This window comes from Anomaloglossus baeobatrachus, chromosome 6, assembly GCF_048569485.1.
Source record: "Anomaloglossus baeobatrachus isolate aAnoBae1 chromosome 6, aAnoBae1.hap1, whole genome shotgun sequence".
Lineage (NCBI taxonomy): Eukaryota > Metazoa > Chordata > Amphibia > Anura > Aromobatidae > Anomaloglossus > Anomaloglossus baeobatrachus.
The window spans coordinates 166,192,291-166,213,093 of NC_134358.1; the positions used below are offsets into that span (position 1 = coordinate 166,192,291).

The 20,803-nt window shown below is 53.2% G+C and overlaps 1 protein-coding gene across 3 annotated transcripts in view; it reads left to right on the plus strand.

The window, feature by feature from the left end:
- The window catches only part of ROCK1 (Rho associated coiled-coil containing protein kinase 1), a 287,747-nt gene that overhangs the window by 152,725 nt on the left and 114,219 nt on the right, over nt 1–20,803 (plus strand). For all 3 annotated transcript variants that reach the window (XR_012724294.1, XM_075314471.1, XM_075314473.1), the window contains exons 15-16: nt 4,241–4,332; nt 11,099–11,345. Coding sequence is in view for 2 of the 3 variants with exons in the window: in XM_075314471.1 (XP_075170586.1) it covers nt 4,241–4,332; nt 11,099–11,345 (339 nt within the window). In the remaining variant the exon portion in view is untranslated. The remainder of the gene's footprint in view (nt 1–4,240; nt 4,333–11,098; nt 11,346–20,803) is intronic.

The following is a 20,803-nucleotide window of genomic DNA, read 5'->3' on the forward strand; positions in this document are numbered from 1 at the left end:
TTCTCCTCGTCCAAAAGGCCTCAGAAAGATCAAAGGAACTCTGACGCATGGCGGTCTAAGTCACGTCCTAAAAAGGCCACCGGAGGTGCCGCTACCAAAGCGGCTTCCTCATGACTTTCGGCCTCCTCACTTCGCATCTTCGGTCGGTGGCAGGCTCTCCCGCTTTTGCGACGCCTGGCTGCCACGGGTAAAAGACCGTTGGGTGAGAGACATTCTGTCTCACGGTTACAAGATAGAGTTCACCTCTCGTCCCCCGACTCGATTCTTCAGGTCATCCCCGCCTCCCGAGCGAGCCGAGGCTCTTCTGCAGGCGCTGGGCACTCTGAAGGCAGAAGGAGTGGTGGTCCCTGTTCCTCTTCAGCAACAGGGCCACGGTTTTTACTCCAACTTGTTTGTGGTCCCAAAGAAGGACGGGTCTTTCTGTCCTGTCCTGGACCTGAAACTTCTCAACAAACACGTAAAGACCAGGCGGTTCCGGATGGAATCCCTCCGCTCCGTCATCGCCTCAATGTCCCAAGGAGATTTCCTTGCATCGATCGATATCAAAGATGCTTATCTCCACGTACCGATTGCTCCAGAGCACCAGCGCTTCTTGCATGGAGTTTCATACCCTCTCAGCGATAGTGAAGCTTCCGCTGATCAAGCAGCGGTCACTACAGACAGGGGTACAATCTCTCCTTCAAGGCCAGTCACACCCCTTGAGGCGCCTCATGCACTTCCTGGGGAAGATGGTGGCAGCAATGGAGGCAGTTCCTTTCGCGCAGTTTCACCTGCGTCCTCTTCAATGGGACATCCTACGCAAATGGGACAGGAAGCCGACGTCCCTCGACAGGAACGTCTCCCTCTCTCAGGCGACCAAAGCTTCCCTTCGGTGGTGGCTTCTTCCCACTTCATTATCGAAGGGGAAATCCTTCCTACCCCCATCCTGGGAGGTGGTCACGACGGACGCGAGTCTGTCAGGGTGGGGAGCGGTTTTTCTCCACCACAGGGCTCAGGGTACGTGGACCCAGCAAGAGGCCTCGCTTCAGATCAATGTTCTGGAAATACGGGCAGTGTATCTTGCCCTGAAAGCGTTCCAGCAGTGGCTGGAAGGCAAGCAGATCAGAATTCAGTCGGACAATTCCACAGCGGTGGCATACATCAACCACCAAGGCGGCACACGCAGTCGGCAAGCCTTCCAGGAAGTCGGGCAGATTTTGATGTGGGTGGAAGCCACGGCCTCCACCATCTCTGCAGTTCACATTCCAGGCGTGGAAAACTGGGAAGCAGATTATCTCAGTCGCCAGGGCATGGACGCAGGGGAATGGTCCCTTCACCCGGACGTGTTTCAGGAGATCTGTTGCCGCTGGGGGCTGCTGGACGTCGACCTCATGGCGTCCCGGCACAACAACAAGGTACCGACGTTCATGGCACGGTCTCAAGATCCCAGAGCTCTGGCGGCAGACGCCTTAGTTCAGGATTGGTCGCAGTTTCAGCTCCCTTATGTGTTTCCTCCGCTGGCACTGTTGCCCAGAGTGTTACGCAAGATCAGGGCCGACTGCCGCCGCGTCATCCTCGTCGCTCCAGACTGGCCGAGGCGGTCGTGGTACCCGGATCTGTGGCATCTCATGGTCGGCCAACCGTGGGCACTACCAGACCGACCAGACTTGCTATCTCAAGGGCCGTTTTTCCATCTGAATTCTGCGGCCCTCAACCTGACTGTGTGGCCATTGAGTCCTGGATCCTAGCGTCTTCAGGGTTATCTCAAGACGTCATTGCCACTATGAGACAGGCTAGGAAACCAACGTCCGCCAAGATCTACCACAGGACGTGGAAAATTTTCCTGTCGTGGTGCTCTGCTCAGGGTTTTTCTCCCTGGCCTTTTGCCTTGCCCACTTTTCTGTCCTTCCTTCAATCTGGACTGGAAAAGGGTTTGTCGCTCGGCTCCCTTAAGGGACAAGTCTCAGCGCTCTCTGTGTTTTTCCAGAAGCGCCTAGCCAGACTTCCACAGGTACGCACGTTCCTGCAGGGGGTTTGTCACATCGTTCCTCCTTACAAGCGGCCGTTAGAACCCTGGGATCTGAACAGGGTGCTGCTGGTTCTTCAGAAACCACCATTCGAGCCAATGAGAGATATTTCTCTCTCACGCCTTTCGCAGAAAGTGGTTTTTCTAGTAGCAGTCACTTCACTTCGGAGAGTGTCTGAGCTAGCAGCGCTGTCATGCAAAGCCCCTTTCCTGGTTTTTCACCAGGACAAGGTGGTTCTGCGTCCGGTTCCGGAATTTCTCCCTAAGGTGGTATCCCCCTTTCATCTCAATCAGGATATCTCCTTACCTTCTTTTTGTCCTCATCCAGTTCACCAATGTGAAAAGGATTTGCACTTGTTAGATCTGGTGAGAGCACTCAGACTCTACATTTCTCGTACGGCGCCCCTGCGCCGCTCGGATGCACTCTTTGTCCTTGTCGCTGGCCAGCGTAAAGGGTCACAGGCTTCCAAATCGACCTTGGCTCGGTGGATCAAGGAGCCAATTCTCGAAGCTTACCGTTCGGCTGGGCTTCCGGTTCCCTCAGGGCTGAAGGCCCATTCTACCAGAGCCGTGGGCGCGTCCTGGGCTTTGAGGCACCAGGCTACGGCTCAGCAGGTGTGTCAGGCGGCTACCTGGTCGAGCCTGCACACTTTCACGAAACACTATCAGGTGCATACCTATGCTTCGGCGGATGCCAGCCTAGGTAGACGAGTCCTTCAGGCGGCGGTTGCCCACCTGTAGGAAGAGGCCGTTTTACGGCTCTCTTACGAGGTATTATTTTACCCACCCAGGGACTGCTTTTGGACGTCCCAATTGTCTGGGTCTCCCAATGGAGCGACAAAGAAGAAGGGAATTTTGTTTACTTACCGTAAATTCCTTTTCTTCTAGCTCCAATTGGGAGACCCAGCGCCCGCCCCTGTTTTTTTGTGTACACATGTTGTTCATGTTGAATGGTTTCAGTTCTCCGATATTCCTTCGGATTGAAGTTACTTTAAACCAGTTTATAATTCTTTTTCCTCCTTCTTGCTTTTGCACCAAAACTGAGGAGCCCGTGGGAGCACGGGGGGTGTATAGGCAGAAGGGGAGGGGCTTAACACTTTTAAGTGTAATACTTTGTGCGGCCTCCGGAGGCATAGCCTATACACCCAATTGTCTGGGTCTCCCAATTGGAGCTAGAAGAAAAGGAATTTACGGTAAGTAAACAAAATTCCCTTCTTTTGCCGCTCAAAAAAACGTAACATGCAGCATTGCTCCCGCCTGACGGTCAGTCAGTAAACGACTGATCCGTCAAGCCGCGGATGCAACGCAAGGCCATCAGTTACAATCCGTCGCTAATAGAAGTCTATGGGGAAAAAATGGATTCCTGCAAAATATTTTACAGGATACCGTAATTCCTCAAGGTGACGGATTGCGACGGAAGCAAAACAACGGAAGTGTGAATATAGCCTTACTGAGAAGGAGACCGGACTGAAGTGCTACAGCCCTGCTTAACGGCAGAGGGAGCAGATCACTTATGCTGCTCCTCAGACAGTGGAGGCACATGTTTAAAGTTGTGTGTTTTTGTTTCTTTAAGGCCTAAGCCACACAGCGAAAAAAATCGGTGCGAGTGGAGTGCGATAAAACATCGCATTCCCCTCGGACCAATTCTAGCCTGTGTGTCAGCACACATGAGCGATTATTTTCTCAGCCCTAATCAGACCGAGAAAACAATTGCATGCTGCAACTGTAAGGTGAGTCCCTTTTCTCTCGCACCTATTCTAGTGAATGGGGCGAGAGAAAAATCGCACTGCACTCGCTATACACCGATGTACCCGCTAGTGCAGAGCGAGAATCGCAATAGCCGGCTACAGAGAAGAGAGGGAGAGAAATCACTCCCTCCGCTCCTCCGTGCCGGCCCGCCCCTCTGCAGTGCTGGTCCACCCCTCCGCATCGTTGGCCCGCCCCCCGCAGCTGAGGTCCGCTCGCAGGGTCGGACCTCAGACGCAGGCACGCTCGCATGACACTCGGCTCCTGCTGTGCTGCCAGCGCGAGCCGAGTCTCATCGAAGCGTCGCAGTAGTTCCCGTGTGGCCCCAGCCTTAGACTGCTGCTTGAAATATGTGATGGTGCCCATTTTTCATCTTTTTTTTTTATATCATTCAGAGAATCCCTTTAATTAGCATTGGTTTAAAATTAAATGAAAGTAACAATCAGAATTGGATGCGTGTTTATACTTGTTTACCCAATCTTTTCACAGTATCCACCTTAAAAGACCAATTGGAAGATTTGCGGAAAATCAGTCAGAATTCTCAGATAACAAATGAGAAAATTGCACAGTTACAAAAGCAAGTAAGTAATTCCTGATATCATCTGGATTCCCAGCATTCACTTTATTTTCTTTTTCCACATATCTTTTGGCTGCTAAGACTGATAGAATCTGAGAAACTCTTCTAGCTTTCCATAGAGCCTTGGGATTTGAAAAGGGTTTTTTACTGTAAGTGTTCCCAAAACAATCAGATGATGGTTAAAATCCAAGCACATATACCCCCCAGGGGCTAGCACAGGCTCTCCTCTGCTGCTCCAGTCCTGAGTTTTCACTGCAGCAGTGACATCACAACTACAGCGCACATCACCGCTGCAGTCAATCATTGAGCGAGACAGGTCATACCGTCAGCATAGCTGAGCTGCTGAGCTGAGTGATTGGCTGCAGTGGTAATGTGCACTGTAGATGTGATGTCACTTCTGCAGGAAAAGCACAGAGACTGAAGCAGCATCTGGGAGCCGGTGCAGGAACAGAGGAGAGTTATGTTGTTGTTTTATCTTGGCAAATATCTGATTGTTTGGAGACCACTTTTCTAAAAGAGGAAAACCCCTTGAAGTGCCCCATGCCCCATACTTGTCACTATATAAAATCGCTATATAAATATATTTATTTCTTTGTCGCTCCATTGGGAGACCCAGACAATTGGGGTGTATAGCTTCTGCCTCGGAGGCCACACAAAGTATTACACTTAAAAGTGTAACCCCTCCCCTCTGCCTATACACCCCCCAGTGCATCACGGGCTCCTCAGTTTTTATGCTTTGTGTTGAAGGAGGCACACATGCACGCAAGCTCCACAATTTAGTCAGCAGCAGCTGCTGACTATATCGGATGGAAGAAAAGAGGGCCCATAACAGGGCCCCCGGCATGCTCCCTTCTCACCCCACTCTGGTCGGCGGTGCTGTTAAGGTTGAGGTACCCATTGCGGGTACAAAGGCTGGAGCCACATGCTGTTTTCCTTCCCCATCCCTTAGGGGCTCTGAGTGAAGTGGGATCCTAACCGGTCACCATGCACTGGGACCGTGCTCCCTCCGCAGCCCCTGGGGGAATCTGCTGGACAGGAGACCGGGTATCGTCAGGGACAGGCCCTGCTCCTCTGAGGTACTCTGTGTCCCCTTGGGGACGGCGCATAGAGCGCCTGTGTAATGGACGCTGCAGCAGCTGCTGGGTGTGTTTGTGCGCCGGGACTACCGCGCTGACCGCGCTTGTTTGCCGGCCGCGCTTATAACTTTAGTCCCCGGCTTTTGCGGCCTAGTACCGCATACTCCCGCCCCCGGGCCTGCCAGTCAGGGGTAAGGGCGGGACGCTGCACTGGACGTCAGCGCTGAGGGCTGGAGCATACTTAGTATCCTCCTCCCCCCTCACTGAGCACCGTGAGGCACCAGATTCCCGCACTTTCTGAGGCACGCCCACGGCTCCCTCCTCCTCTCAGAACGCTGGCAGCCATTCCTATCAGCACCTCTGACGCTGGAGAACTTCAGAAGGGAGACAACACCGAGCTCCACAGCTCTGGGAGGCCCAGGCAGGGAATCTGGTGGTCACACAACCGCTGAGGGCGGTCGGTAAGCCGCACCTGTTACTAGGTGCTGGCCCCCCTGGGTGCCGAAGTGTATATTTATATGCTTATATTGTATACATTTACTCTGTACGGCCGCACTATTTGCTTTTGGCTATATACCCTCACTGATTGCTCTAAGAGGAGACAACAGCATGTCGTCCGCAAAAAGCAAGGGTGCCAAGGCACAGGCCTATTTTGCAACCTGTACCTCATGTGCGGCTATGCTACCTGCAGGTTCCACCTACCCTCATTGTGTGCAATGCTCGGCCCCTGTGACACTCACTCAGCCGGAGCCTCAGCCACCGGTGGGACCCTCGGCCCAGGTGGAACCACCTGCTGCCACTGTCCAGGTGACAGGGACAGAGTTTGCAGTATTCGCTGACAAACTTTCTGAGTCTATGGATAGATGGTCTGCTAAGATACTAGAAGCTTTGCAGTCCAGACCGGTAACACAGGCCCCGGGCACTGTTGAATCATTGCTCTCAGACCCCCCTCGGTCGGCGCAGCAAAGTGCTCCTGGGGCGACTCATAGGTCCCACGGTGAGGACTCCGACACGGACCGCAGTCCCAGACCGGCTAAGCGGGCTCGCTGGGAACTTCCCTCAACTTCATCACACTGCTCAGGGTCTCGGAATGAGGACTCTCTGGAGGATGAAGCGGAGGTGGCAGATCAGGGCTCTGATCCTGACGCCGCTCTCAACCTTGATACACCTGAAGGGGACGCCATAGTAAACGACCTTATAGCGTCCATCAATCAGGTGTTAGAACTTTCTCCTCCAGCTCCTCCGATTGAGGAGTCAGCTTCTCAGCAGGAGAAATTCCAATTTACGGTAGGTTTCCCAAACGTACACGGAGTGCGTTTCTTGATCACTCCAACTTCAGAGATACAGTCCAGAAACACCGAGCTTTTCCGGATAAGCGCTTTACTAAGCGCCTTAATGACACACGTTATCCCTTCCCCCCTGACGTAGTCAAGGGTTGGGCTCAGTGTCCCAAGGTGGATCCTCCAGTCTCTAGACTGGCGGCTAGATCCATAGTTGCGGTGGCAGATGGCTCATCACTCAAGGATGCCACTGACAGGCAGATGGAGCTCCTGGTGAAATCCATCTATGAAGCTATAGGCGCGTCCTTTGCTCCGGCATTCGCAGCCGTATGGGCACTCCAAGCTATCTCAGCTTGTCAGTCTGAGATTAATGCAGTCACACGTGCCTCTACTCCGCAGGTTGTGTCCTTAACCTCGCAGGCGTCGGCGTTTGTGTCCTACGCCATGAATGCTGTCCTGGACTCTGCGAGCCGTACGGCGGTAGCATCCGCCAATTCAGTGGCAGTCCGCAGGGCCATGTGGCTACGTGAATGGAAGGCAGATTCTGCTTCCAAAAAGTTCTTAACCGGTTTGCCATTTTCTGGCGACCGCCTGTTTGGCGAGCAATTGGATGAAATCATTAAACAATCCAAGGGAAAGGACTCGTCCTTACCCCAGTCCAAACCAAACAGACCTCAACAACGGAAGGTACAATCGAGGTTTCGGTCTTTTCGGCCCTCAGCCAGGTCTCAATTCTCCTCGTCCAACAGGCCACAGAAGGGTCAGAGGAACTCTGATTCATGGGGGTCTAAGTCACGTCCTAAAAAGACCGCCGGAGGAACCGCTACCAAGGCGGCCTCCTCATGACTTTCGGTCTCCCCAAACCGCATCCTCGGTCGGTGGCAGGCTCTCCCGCTTTTGCGACGCCTGGTTGCCACATGTCCAAGACCGATGGGTGAGAGACATTCTCTCTCACGGTTACAGGATAGAGTTCAGCTCTCGTCCTCCGACTCGTTTCTTCAGAACATCTCCGCCCCCCGAGCGAGCCGATGCTCTTCTTCAGGCGGTGAGCACTCTGAAGGCAGAAGGAGTGGTGATCCCTGTCCCCCTTCAGCAATGGGGCCACGGTTTTTACTCCAACTTGTTTGTGGTGCCAAAAAAGGACGGATTTTTCCGTCCCGTTCTGGACCTCAAACTGCTCAACAGACACGTGAAAACCAGGCGGTTCCGGATGGAATCTCTCCGCTCCGTCATCGCCTCGATGTCCCAAGGAGACTTCCTAGCATCAATCGACATCAGGGATGCTTATCTCCACGTGCCGATTGCACCAGAGCATCAGCGCTTCCTGCGTTTCGCCATCGGGGACGAATACCTTCAGTTCGTGGCACTGCCTTTCGGCCTGGCGACAGCCCCACGGGTCTTCACCAAGGTCATGGCAACAGTGGTAGCAGTCCTACACTCTCAGGGACACTCGGTGATCCCTTACTTAGATGATCTTCTTGTCAAGGCCCCCTCTCGGGTGGCATGCCAACACAGCCTGAACATTGCTCTGGAGACTCTCCAGAGATTCGGGTGGATCATCAATTTCCCAAAGTCAAAATTGACACCGACCCAATCGCTGACATATCTCTGGATGGAGTTTCATACTCTCTCAGCGATAGTGAAACTTCCGCTGGACAAACAGCGTTCACTACGGACAGGGGTGCAATCTCTCCTTCGAGCCCAGTCGCACCCCTTGAGGCGCCTCATGCACTTCCTAGGGAAGATGGTGGCAGCAATGGAGGCAGTTCCATTTGCGCAGTTTCATCTGCGTCCACTTCAATGGGACATTCTCCGCAAATGGGACAGGAAGTCGACGTCCCTCGACAGGAACGTCCCCCTTTCTCGGGCAGCCAAGGCCTCCCTTCAGTGGTGGCTTCTCCCCACTTCTTTGTCGAAGGGGAAATCATTCCTGCCCCCAACCTGAGCTGTGGTCACGACGGACGCGAGTCTGTCAGGGTGGGGAGCGGTCTTCCTCCACCACAGGGCTCAGGGTACCTGGACTCAGCCAGAGTCCTCCCTTCAGATCAATGTTCTGGAGATAAGGGCAGTGTATCTAGCCCTAAAAGCGTTCCAGCCGTGGCTGGAAGGCAGGCAGATCCGAATTCAGTCGGACAACGCCACGGCGGTGGCATACATCAACCACCAAGGCGGCACACGCAGTCGGCAAGCCTTCCAGGAAGTTCGGCGGATTCTGCTGTGGGTGGAAGCAACAGCCTCCACCATCTCCGCAGTTCACATCCCGGGCGTAGAAAACTGGGAAGCAGACTTTCTCAGTCGCCAGGGCATGGACGCAGGGGAATGGTCTCTTCACCCGGACGTGTTTCAAGAGATCTGTTGCCGCTGGGGGAAGCCGGACGTCGACCTAATGGCGTCCCGGCACAACAACAAGGTCCCGGCATTCATGGCACGGTCTCAAGATCACAAAGCTCTGGCGGCAGACGCATTAGTTCAGGATTGGTCGCAGTTTTGACTGCCTTATGTGTTTCCTCCTCTGGCACTGCTGCCCAGAGTGTTACGCAAGATCAGGTCCGACTGCCGCCGCGCCATCCTCATCGCCCCAGACTGGCCGAGGAGGTCGTGGTACCCGGATCTGTGGCATCTCACGGTGGGTCAACTGTGGGCACTACCAGACCGACCAGACTTGCTGTCTCAAGGGCCATTTTTCCATCTGAATTCTGCGGCCCTCAACCTGACTGTGTGGCCATTGAGTCCTGGATCCTAGCGTCTTCAGGGTTATCTCAAGAGGTCATTGCCACTATGAGACAGGCCAGGAAACCAACGTCCGCCAAGATCTACCACAGGACGTGGAGGATCTTCTTATCCTGGTGCTCTGATCAGGGTTTTACTCCCTGGCCATTTGCCTTGCCCACTTTTCTATCCTTCCTTCAATCCGGAATGGAAAAGGGTTTGTCTCTCGGCTCTCTTAAGGTCCAAGTCTCGGCGCTCTCTGTGTTTTTTCAAAAGCGTCTAGCCAGGCTTCCGCAGGTACGCACGTTCCTGCAGGGGGTTTGCCACATAGTCCCTCCTTACAAGCGTCCGCTAGAACCCTGGGATCTGAACAGGGTGCTAATGGCCCTTCAGAAACCACCTTTCGAGCCAATGAGGGATATTTCTCTTTCACGCCTTTCGCAGAAGGTGGTTTTCCTAGTGGCAGTCACATCACTTCGCAGAGTGTCTGAGCTAGCTGCACTGTCATGCAAAGCCCCCTTCCTGGTTTTTCACCAGGACAAGGTGGTTCTGCGTCCGGTTCCGGAATTTCTCCCTAAGGTGGTATCCCCTTTTCATCTCAATCAGGATATCTCCTTACCTTCTTTTTGCCATCATCCAGTTCACCAATGTGAAAAGGATTTGCACTTGTTAGATCTTGTGACAGCACTCAGACTCTACATTTCTCGTACGGCGCCCCTGCGCCGCTCGGACGCGCTCTTTGTTCTTGTCGCTGGCCAGCGTAAAGGGTCGCAGGCTTCCAAATCAACCTTGGCTCGGTGGATCAAGGAACCAATTCTTGAAGCCTACCGTTCTTCTGGGCTTCCGCTTCCTTCAGGGCTGAAAGCCCATTCTACCAGAGCCGTGGGTGCGTCCTGGGCATTGCGGCACCAGGCTACGGCTCAGCAGGTGTGTCAGGCGGCTACCTGGTCGAGTCTGCACACTTTCACGAAACACTATCAGGTGCATACCTACGCTTCGGCAGATGCCATCCTAGGTAGGCGAGTCCTTCAGGCGGCGGTTGCCCACCTGTAAGAGGGGGTCGCCTTCGGCTCTTTATCGAGGTATTCTTTTACCCACCCAGGGACTGCTTTTGGACGTCCCAATTGTCTGGGTCTCCCAATGGAGCGACAAAGAAGAAGGGAATTTTGTTTACTTACCGTAAATTCCTTTTCTTCTAGCTCCTATTGGGAGACCCAGCACCCGCCCCTGTTCCCTTCGGGCTGTTTGTTCTTTTGTGTACACATGTTGTTCATGTTGAATCGTTTCTTTTGGTTCATGGTTTCAGTTCTCCGAACATCCTTCGGATTGAATTTACCTTAGACAAATTTATAAGTTTCCTCCTTCCTGCTTTTGCACCAAAACTGAGGAGCCCGTGATGCACGGGGGGGTGTATAGGCAGAGGGGAGGAGTTTACACTTTTAAGTGTAATACTTTGTGTGGCCTCCGGAGGCAGAAGCTATACACCCCAATTGTCTGGGTCTCCCAATAGGAGCTAGAAGAAAAGGAATTTACGGTAAGTAAACAAAATTCCTTTCTTTTTCACCATATTTATTCGGCACTAGATTTGTGATGGATTGCCAAACCTTTCTAGGTGCAAGTTTATTAGATATTGATTTTCAGATTCACTCCTTTATAAAATGATGGATATGGCTTATTGAACTTGTGAAAATTCTTTCATTCTTAGTTGGAAGAAGCCAATGACATCTTAAGAACGGAGTCAGACACCGCTGCGAGGCTGAGGAAAAGTCAAAATGAGATGAGCAAGACCATTTCACAATTAGAAACACTTAATCGGGAATTACAGGAGAGGTGTCGCTTATTGGAAAGTGCCAAATTACAAGTGGAAAAGGATTTTTTTCAACAACAGGCGGCCTTAGACTCTGAGCGGAGGGACCGGAATCAAGGATCGGAACTTATTGGTGATCTACAAGGTAAAGAGTAACGTGGTTACTTGGCTGCAGGTTACGTGGTACATTAGTCATAAAATAGTTCTGAAGACATTGGAACCGATGTTACATTAACATAGCAAATTACACTATGTGGACAAAGTTATTCGGGTACCTCCTCATTATACCTACAGGACCTAAATCCATAGCAATTGGTATGGAGGTAGTCCCTATTTCCAGATATAACAGCATCCAATTTTCGGGGAAGGTTTTCTACTAGACTTTGGAGTGTCTGTGAGATTTTTCCCCATTTATCTAGAAGAGGATTTGTGAGGTTAGATACTGATGTTGGAGGAGAGGGCCGGGCTCACAATCGCTATTCTGGTAAGGCTACTTTCACACTACGTTTTTTTAACATGCGTCATGAACGTTTTTTTGCTGTAAAAGTGGATCCTGTTTTTACAAAGAAAAACGCATGTGTTATTTTGCAGGATCCTGCCACTTGAAGTTTATGGGCGGGCATTGAAGTCATGTGATCGGGAGTGAGGGGAACTGAACGTGATAGTAGACTGGGAGCCGGCATCTGACAGCTGCAGACGTTGGTAACCAAGGTAAACATCAGGTAACTAAGCGAAGCGCTTTGCTTGGTTACCCGATATTTACCTTGGTTACGAGCGTCCGCCGCTCTCACGCGGGGGAGAGAGGAAAGGGGAGAGAGAGACTGATCACGCCAGGCTGGTTTCTGGGCATGTTCAGTAGAGCAAGCAGGATCCTGTCAATCAGCATGCCAGCGTTCACATGCAGTATAGTCAGGATCCAGTGAAAAACTGTATTTGGACGCAGCTCAAAAACGCTACAAGTAACGTTTTTGAAAAAAAGTTAAAAAACTGCAAGTCACTGGATCCTCACTATAACACCCACAAACGCATGTGAACGCATGTTGACGCGAGTCCATTGCAAATGCATTGAAATTAAAACGCATTTGCACTGGATCCGTTTTTGCGTTAAATGTTCATGACGCATGTTAAAAAAAACGTAGTGTGAAAGCAGCCTTAGTCCCAAAGGTGTTGGATGGGGTTGAGGTCAGGGCTCTGCTGCCAGTTGAGTTCCTCCATACCAGTCTCACCCAGATATATCTGTTTGACGCAGCTCCATCTGACACCAATCTTACCCAAATATATCTGACTCCGCTCCATCTGACGCCAAACTCCCCTAAATATGCCTATTTGACAAAGCTCCATCTGACACTTGGCATTGTGTTTGATGACGTAAGGCTTATATGTAGCTGCTCAACCCTGTAAACCAATGCCATGAAGCTCCTGGTACCGTTTTCTTTATCGTTCCTATGGGAGACCCAGACATTGGGGTGTATAGCTTCTGCCTCCGGAGGACACACAAAGTACTACACTAAAAAGTGTAGCTCTTCCCTCTGAGCATATACACCCCCGGGATAACCAAATCTAGCCAGTTCATTTCTTTGTGTTCAGGAGGCATACATCCACACATGCATTCTCATCTGATTTTTGATTTTTGGAAAGAGTTTGAAGAAAAGCGGGTCCAAGCCTGGACTCCCGGCATGTCCCTTCTCACCCCACTGTGTCGGCGGTGTTGTTAAGGTTCATTTCAGGGCTGGAGCCTTACATGCCGCGCTCCTTCACCATCCCTCCTGGGCTCTGGCTTGAAGTGGGAGCCAGCACGGTTCTCCCTGCCTTGCAGGAGACCGGTCTCCATCCGCTGCCCTTCAGGATCCTGCCGGACGGAGCACTCATCCCCAGGGACTTGAAACCCTGCGTCTCACAAGCTAAGTATCTGAGACGTTATTTTCGGGGGGTCCCTTGTACTTTATTGTTGGGGAGAGTGGGCTATGTATCTATTCTGACATTTCCGGCCGGTTCTCTGGTTTTCGCCTGAGAACCGCGCCGATGGTGCCTGCGCGCCGGTCGCATCGTTAAATTTAGGCCCCGGCTTCGCCTGAGGCCTAGTTTCGGTTTCACTGCCCCTGCATGTCAATCATGCAGAGGGACAGTGCGGCTCCGCCCAGCGGCCGTTCGGCACAGGGGAGGGACACTCCTCTCTGAGGAAATGTTCCCTCCCCTGTAAATCTCCTTGGCCCTCCAGTTCCCGCTCTCAGAGTAGGCCCCGCCCCCTCTCCTCGCTCCGGCACCATTTTACCAGCGTTCTCACAGCGATCGACGCTGGCTGCAGCATCTCTCTGGGGGTCCGGGCTGTGGGATCTGGAGGGCACACAAACGGTCTGGTAAGCCACAACCTCCGGTTGTGGACCTGCTTATATACTCTCTGGGGGTCATTCTGGCTCAGAGCCCCCACTTCAGCAGCATGTCTCACACAAGGAGCAAGGCTGTACTAAATATGCACTGCATGTAAGCTCGTGCTGCCTGAACCGAGCACATATCCATATTGTGATGCCTGCTCTAACCTGGCAATGCCTCAGCCTGGTATCGCACCCACAGTGGTCCCTCCGGCTGCTCCGGCTCCGGTGGCTGAACCCCCGGCTTGGGTAGAATCCTTCTCTAGGTCAATCTCCCAGTCTTTTGCCGACTCCATGGGACAGCTGTCCCGGACTTTGCTGACCATGCATCAGCCCCCTTCACAGGGCGCCTCTGCTGCTAGGGCTCTCTCAGCGGAGCTCACAGAGGATTCTTCATCTGGTCCCAGACCCCGTCCTCCTAAAAGGAGGCGCAGGGCTCCCTCTCCTTCCCCGTCCCGTGGCTCTGATTCACGAGCTGACTCGCAGGACGAGGAGGATGCCTTTACTGGGGGCTCGGACGCTACCTCCATGTGCCCCATTGATCTGTCCGAAAGTGACGCAGATGTTAGTGATTTGATTGCGTCCATTAATTCTGTACTGGACCTCAATCCGCCAGTACCAGAGGAGCAACCCTCTCTGGCAGAAAAGCACCAGTTAACCTTGCCTAAGAGAACAAGGAGTGTGTTCTTTAACCACTCCAGTTTTCAGGCCACTGTGTCCAAGCCCAGGGCCTGTCCTGACAAACGCTTCCCAAAGCGTAGTTCTGATGACAGTTTTCCCTTTCCACCAGAGGTGGTCAAGGAGTGGGCTCATTCACCAAAGGTAGACCCTCCGGTGTCTAGACTCTCAGCCCGGACAGTTGTATCAGTGGCTGATGGCACCTCACTTAAGGATTCCACTGACCGCCAGGTTGACCTTCTCGCCAAATCTGTATATGAGGCGGCAGGGGCCTCGTTCTCCCCATCTTTTGCAGCAGTGTGGGCTCTCAAAGCCATCTCTGCTTCTCTAGAGGAGATGCATTCCCTCACCAGGGACTCTATGCCCGAAATGGTTGCCTTAACTTCACAGGCTTCAGCCTTTTCATCCTATGCCATGTCTGCCATGCTGGAGGCTTCTCACCGCACTGCGGTGGCTTCGGCTAATTCCTTCGCTATCCGCAGGATCTTGTGGCTTCGAGAGTGGAAGGCAGACGCTTCTTCAAAGAAGTACCTTGCTGGGCTCCCATTTGCTGGGTCCAGGCTGTTCGGTGAACTGGATGAAATATTAAGGAAGCTACTGGCGGGAAGAGTACTTCCATGCCCCAAACTAAAACCAGGAAACCTGTCCAGGGCAGGAACCAGTCGAGGTTTCGTTCCTTTCGTTCCTCCAACTGGTCGTCCTCTAAGCCCTCGGCCTCGTCCACTAACTCAGCGAAGGACCAAAAACCCAACTGGCGCACGAAGCCGCGTCCTCAGAAGTCCGCAGGAGCTGCTGCCACTAAGGCAGCCTCCTCTTGACTATCTGGCCGCGCCAGCAACGTCCTTGGTCGGTGGCAGGCTCTCCCACTTTGGCGACGTGTGGTTTCAACACGTCTCCGATCAGTGGGTGCGGGATATCATCTCCCACGGCTACAGGATAGAATTCTCTTCCAGCCCGCCAAACAGATTTTTTCTGTCAACTCCCCCCTGCTCCAAGGCCGCCGCCTTCTCACAGGCCGTGGCATCCTTGCAGGCCAGCGGAGTAATTGTACCGGTTCCCGCCCGGGAACGGTTCAGAGGTTTCTACTCAAATCTCTTCCTAGTTCCCAAAAAGGACGGTTCTATCCGGCCCATCCTGGATCTCAAGCTTTTCAACAAGCATGTTCAGGTGCGGCATTTTCGCATGGAGTCTCTGCGATCAGTCATTGCCTCAATGACCCAAGGAGATTTCCTGGCATCCATCGACATCAGAGATGCCTATCTGCATGTGCCAATTGCAGTTTCACACCAGCGTTGGCTACGTTTTGCAATCGGAGAGGAACATTTCCAATTCGTGGCTCTCCCCTTCGGGTTAGCCATGGCCCCTCGAGTATTCACCAAGGTCATGGCAGCAGTGATTGCGGTTCTGCACCTCCAGGGGTTGGCAGTGATTCCTTACCTGGACGACCTTCTAGTCAAGGCTTCATCCAGTGCAGACTGTCAGCGGAGTGTCTCGCTCACTCTCGCCACTCTAGTCCAATTCGGGTGGCATGTCAATCTTCCCAAGTCCACTCTGACTCCGACCCAGAAGCTCACGTACCTAGGGATGCAATTCGAGACTCTGCCGGCACTTGTGAAGCTGCCCTTAGTCAAACAGCAGTCCCTCCATCTGGCGGTGCGCTCTTTGCTGAGGCCCCGCCGTCATTCCATCAGGCACCTAATGCAGGTGCTGGGTCAAATGGTGGCGTCAATGGAAGCGGTTCCCTTTGCCCAGTTCCATCTGCGTCCTCTGCAGCTGGACATTCTCCGCTGTTGGGACAAGCGGACTTCCTCCTTGCACAGGTTAGTGGCTCTGTCGCCACAGACCAGGGGCTCCCTTCAGTGGTGGCTTCGGCCCCTCTCTCTGTCTCAGGGACTCTCCTTCCTGGCCCCGTCCTGGGTGATCCTCACCACGGATGCCAGTCTATCCGGCTGGGGAGAAGTATATCTCCACCACAGAGCGCAGGGCACTTGGACTCTGTCCGAATCAGCCCTCTCGATCAATGTGCTAGAAATCAGAGCTGTGCTTCTAGCTCTCTTAGCCTTTCACCACCTGTTGGCGGGCAAGCACATTCGAGTCCAGTCAGACAACGCGACAGCGGTTGCCTACATCAATCACCAGGGCGGGACACGCAGCCGCCTGGCAATGTTGGAGGTTCAACGCATCCTTCAGTGGACGGAGGACTCCATGTCCACCATATCCGCAGTCCACATCCCAGGCGTGGAAAACTGGGAGGCAGATTATCTCAGCCGTCAAACCGTGGACAGCGGCGAGTGGGCTCTGCATCCGGCAGTGTTTCGGTCAATCTGCCGCAAGTGGGGCACTCCGGAAGTGGATCTAATGGCATCCCAGCACAACAACAAGGTCCCGGTTTACGTGGCTCGCTCCCACGATCCTCAAGCCTTTGCAGCGGACGCGCTGGTTCAAGATTGGTCCCAGTTTCGTCTGTCTTACGTGTTTCCCCCTCTAGCTCTCTTGCCCAGAGTCCTGCGCAAGATCAGAATGGAGGGCCGTCGGGTCATCCTAATTGCTCCAGACTGGCCCAGGCGAGCTTGGTACCCAGACCTGCTCCATCTGTCCGTAGAGGTGCCGTGGCATCTCCCGGACCGCCCAGACCTTCTCTCACAAGGTCCGTTTTTCCGCCAGAATTCTGCGGCTCTCAGATTGACGGCGTGGCTCTTGAGTCCTGGATCTTGACGACTTCTGGCATTCCTCCTGAAGTCATCTCCACTATGACTCGGGCTCGGAAGTCTTCCTCGGCCAAAATCTATCACAGGACTTGGAGAATTTTCCTGTCCTGGTGTCTTTCTTCCGGCCATGCCCCTTGGCCTTTTTCTTTGCCGACCATCCTGTCCTTTCTACAGTCCGGTCTGCAGCTAGGACTATCCCTCAATTCCCTCAAGGGACAGGTCTCGGCTCTGTCAGTGTTGTTCCAGCGGCGTATCGCCCGGCTGGCTCAGGTGCGCACCTTTTATGCAGGGCGCATCTCACATAATTCCGCCTTACTGGCGGCCTTTGGATCCCTGGGACCTTAATCTTGTCCTCACGGCCTTACAGAAACCCCCCTTTGAGCCTCTTAGGGAGGTTTCTTTGTTTCGTCTTTCACAGAAAGTCGTCTTTCTAGTGGCCATAACTTCCCTCAGGAGAGTCTCTGATTTAGCTGCGCTCTCTTTGGAGTCGCCTTTTTTGGTTTTTCATCAAGACAAGGTGGTTCTCCGTCCGACTCCGGACTTTCTCCCTAAGGTGGTATCTCCTTTCCACCTTAACCAGGACATTTCATTGCCTTCCTTTTGTCCGGCTCCTGTTCATCGCTTTGAGAAAGTGTTGCATACTTTAGATCTGGTGCGGGCGCTCCGGATCTATGTGTCACGCACCGCTGTTCTTAGGCGGTGCACCTCTCTTTTTGTGCTGACCACAGGTCGGCGTAAGGGCCTCTCGGCTTCTAAACCGACCCTGGCTCGTTGGATTAGGTCGGCCATTTCTGATGCCTACCAGTGTACTCAAGTGCCTCCCCCGCCGGGGATCAAGGCACACTCGACCAGAGCTATCGGTGCCTCTTGGGCTTTCAGGCACCAGGCTACGGCTCAGCAGGTCTGTCAGGCTGCCACTTGGTCTAGTCTGCACACCTTTTCGAAGCACTACCAAGTGCATGCTCATGCTTCGGCAGATGCGAGCTTGGGCAGACGCATCCTTCAGGCAGCAGTCGCCCATTTGTGAAGTTAGGTTTCGCCTACTTCTCAGTTTTCTGTTTATTCCCACCCATGGACTGCTTTGAGACGTCCCATGGTCTGGGTCTCCCATAGGAACGATAAAGAAAAAGAGAATTTTGTTTACTTACCGTAAATTCTTTTTCTTATAATTCCGTATTGGGAGACCCAGCACCCTCCCTGTTGCCTGTTGGCAGTTTCTTGTTCCGCGTGTTATCACCGGCTGTTGTTGTAGACAGAGGCTCCGGTTGTTCCGGTTCTTGCTCTATCTCTACTTGTGGGTGGCTATTCTCCTTCAGCTTTTGCACTAAACTGGCTATATTTGGTTATCCAGTGGGTGTATATGCTTAGAGGGAGGAGCTACACTTTTTAGTGTAGTACTTTGTGTGTCCTCCGGAGGCAGAAGCTATACACCCCAATGTCTGTGTCTCCCAATACGGAACTATAAGAAAAAGAATTTACGGTAAGTAAACAAAATTCTCTTTTCTTTGTCGCTCCATTGGGAGACCCAGACAATTGGGTGTATAGCTTCTGCCTCCGGAGGCCACACAAAGTATTACACTTTAAAAAGTGTAACCCCTCCCCTCTGCCTATACACCCTCCCGTGCATCACGGGCTCCTCAGTTTTTTGCTTTGTGTGGAAGGAGGCACACATCCACTCAGCTTCTCATTTTAGTTATATCGGTTGGAACCCCGAACCGCATCCTCGGTCGGTGGCAGGCTCTCCCGCTTTTGCGACGCCTGGTGGCCACATGTTCAAGACCGATTGGTGAGAGACATTCTGTCTCACGGTTACAGGATAGAGTTCAGCTCTCGTCCCCCGACTCGTTTCTTCAGAACATCTCCGCCCCCCGAGCGAGCCAATGCACTTTTTCAAGCGGTGAACGCTCTGAAGACAGAAGGAGTTGTGATCCCTGTTCCCCTCCAGGAACATGGTCGCGGCTTTTACTCCAACTTGTTCGTGGTGCCAAAGAAGGACGGATCATTCCATCCCGTTCTGGACCTCAAACTGCTCAACAGACATGTGAGCACCAGACGGTTTCGGATGGAATCTCTCCGCTCTGTCATCGCTTCGATGTCACAAGGAGACTTCCTAGCATCGATCGACATCAAGGATGCTTATCTCCATGTGCCGATCGCACCCGAACATCAACGCTTTTTGCGTTTCGCCATCGGGGACGAACACCTTCAGTTCGTGGCATTGCCTTTCGGCCTGGCGACAGCCCCACGGGTGTTCACCAAGGTCATGGCATCTGTTGTGGCGGTCCTACACTCGCAGGGCCACTCGGTGATTCCCTACTTAGACGATCTTCTGGTCAGGGCACCCTCTCAGATGGCGTGTCAAAACAGCCTTACAGTCGCTCTGGCGACTCTCCAGCAGTTCGGGTGGATCATCAACTTCCCAAAATCCAAGTTGACACCGACCCAATCACTGACGTACCTTGGGATGGAGTTTCATACTCAGTCAGCAGTAGTCATGCTACCGCTGGACAAACAGCTTTCGCTGCAGGCAGGGGTGCAATCTCTTCTTCGGGGTCAGTTACACCCCTTGAGGCGCCTCATGCACTTCCTGGGGAAGATGGTGGCAGCGATGGAGGCAGTGCCCTTCGCGCAATTCCATCTGCGGCCACTCCAGTGGGACATTCTCCGCAAATGGGACAGGAGGTCGACTTCACTCGACAGGAACGTCTCTCTTTCCCTTGCAACCAAGACGTCACTTCAGTGGTGGCTCCTTCCCAACTCTCTATCGCAGGGAAAATCCTTCCTACCCCCCACCTGGGCTGTGGTCACGACGGACGCGAGCCTGTCAGGGTGGGGGGCGGTTTTTCTCCACCACAGGGCTCAGGGAACCTGGACTCCGATAGTCATCCCTTCAGATCAATATTCTGGAGATAAGGGCAGTGTATCTAGCCCTATTGGCCTTTCATCGGTGGCTGGAGGGCAGGCAGATCCGGATCCAGTCGGACAACGCCACTGCCGTCGCATACATCAACCACCAAGGCGGCACTCGTAGTCGTCAAGCCTTCCAGGAAGTCCGACGAATTCTGCAGTGGGTGGAAGCCTCAGCTTCCACCATCTCCGCAGTTCACATCCCGGGCGTAGAAAACTGGGAAGCAGATTTTCTCAGCCGACAGGGCATGGACGCGGGGGAATGGTCTCTTCACCCAGACGTGTTTCGAGAGATCTGTCGCCGCTGGGGAACGCCGGACGTCGATCTCATGGCGTCACGGCACAACAACATGGTCCCGGCATTCATGGCCCGGTCTCAAGATCACAGAGCTCTGGCGGCGGACGCATTAGTTCAGGATTGGTCGCAGTTTCGACTGCCCTATGTATTTCCTCCTCTGGCGATGCTGCCCAGAGTGCTGCGCAAAATCAGGTCCGACTGTCGTCGCGCCATTCTCGTCGCCCCAGATTGGCCGAGGCGGTCGTGGTACCCGGATCTGTGGCACCTCACGGTGGGTCAACCGTGGGCGCTCCCAGACCGCCCAGACTTGCTGTCACAAGGGCCGTTTTTCCATCTGAATTCTGCGGCCCTCAACCTGACTGTGTGGCCATTGAGTCCTGGCTCCTAGCGTCCTCAGGGTTATCTCAAGATGTCATTGCCACTATGAGACAGGCCAGGAAACCAACGTCCGCCAAGATCTATCACAGATCTTGGAGGATCTTCTTATCCTGGTGCTCTGATAAGGGTTTTACCCCCTGGCCCTTTGCCTTGCCCACTTTTCTTTCATTCCTTCAATCCGGAATGGACAAGGGTTTGTCTCTCGGCTCTCTCAAGGGACAAGTTTCGGCGCTATCCGTATTTTTTCAAAAGCGTCTAGCTAGGC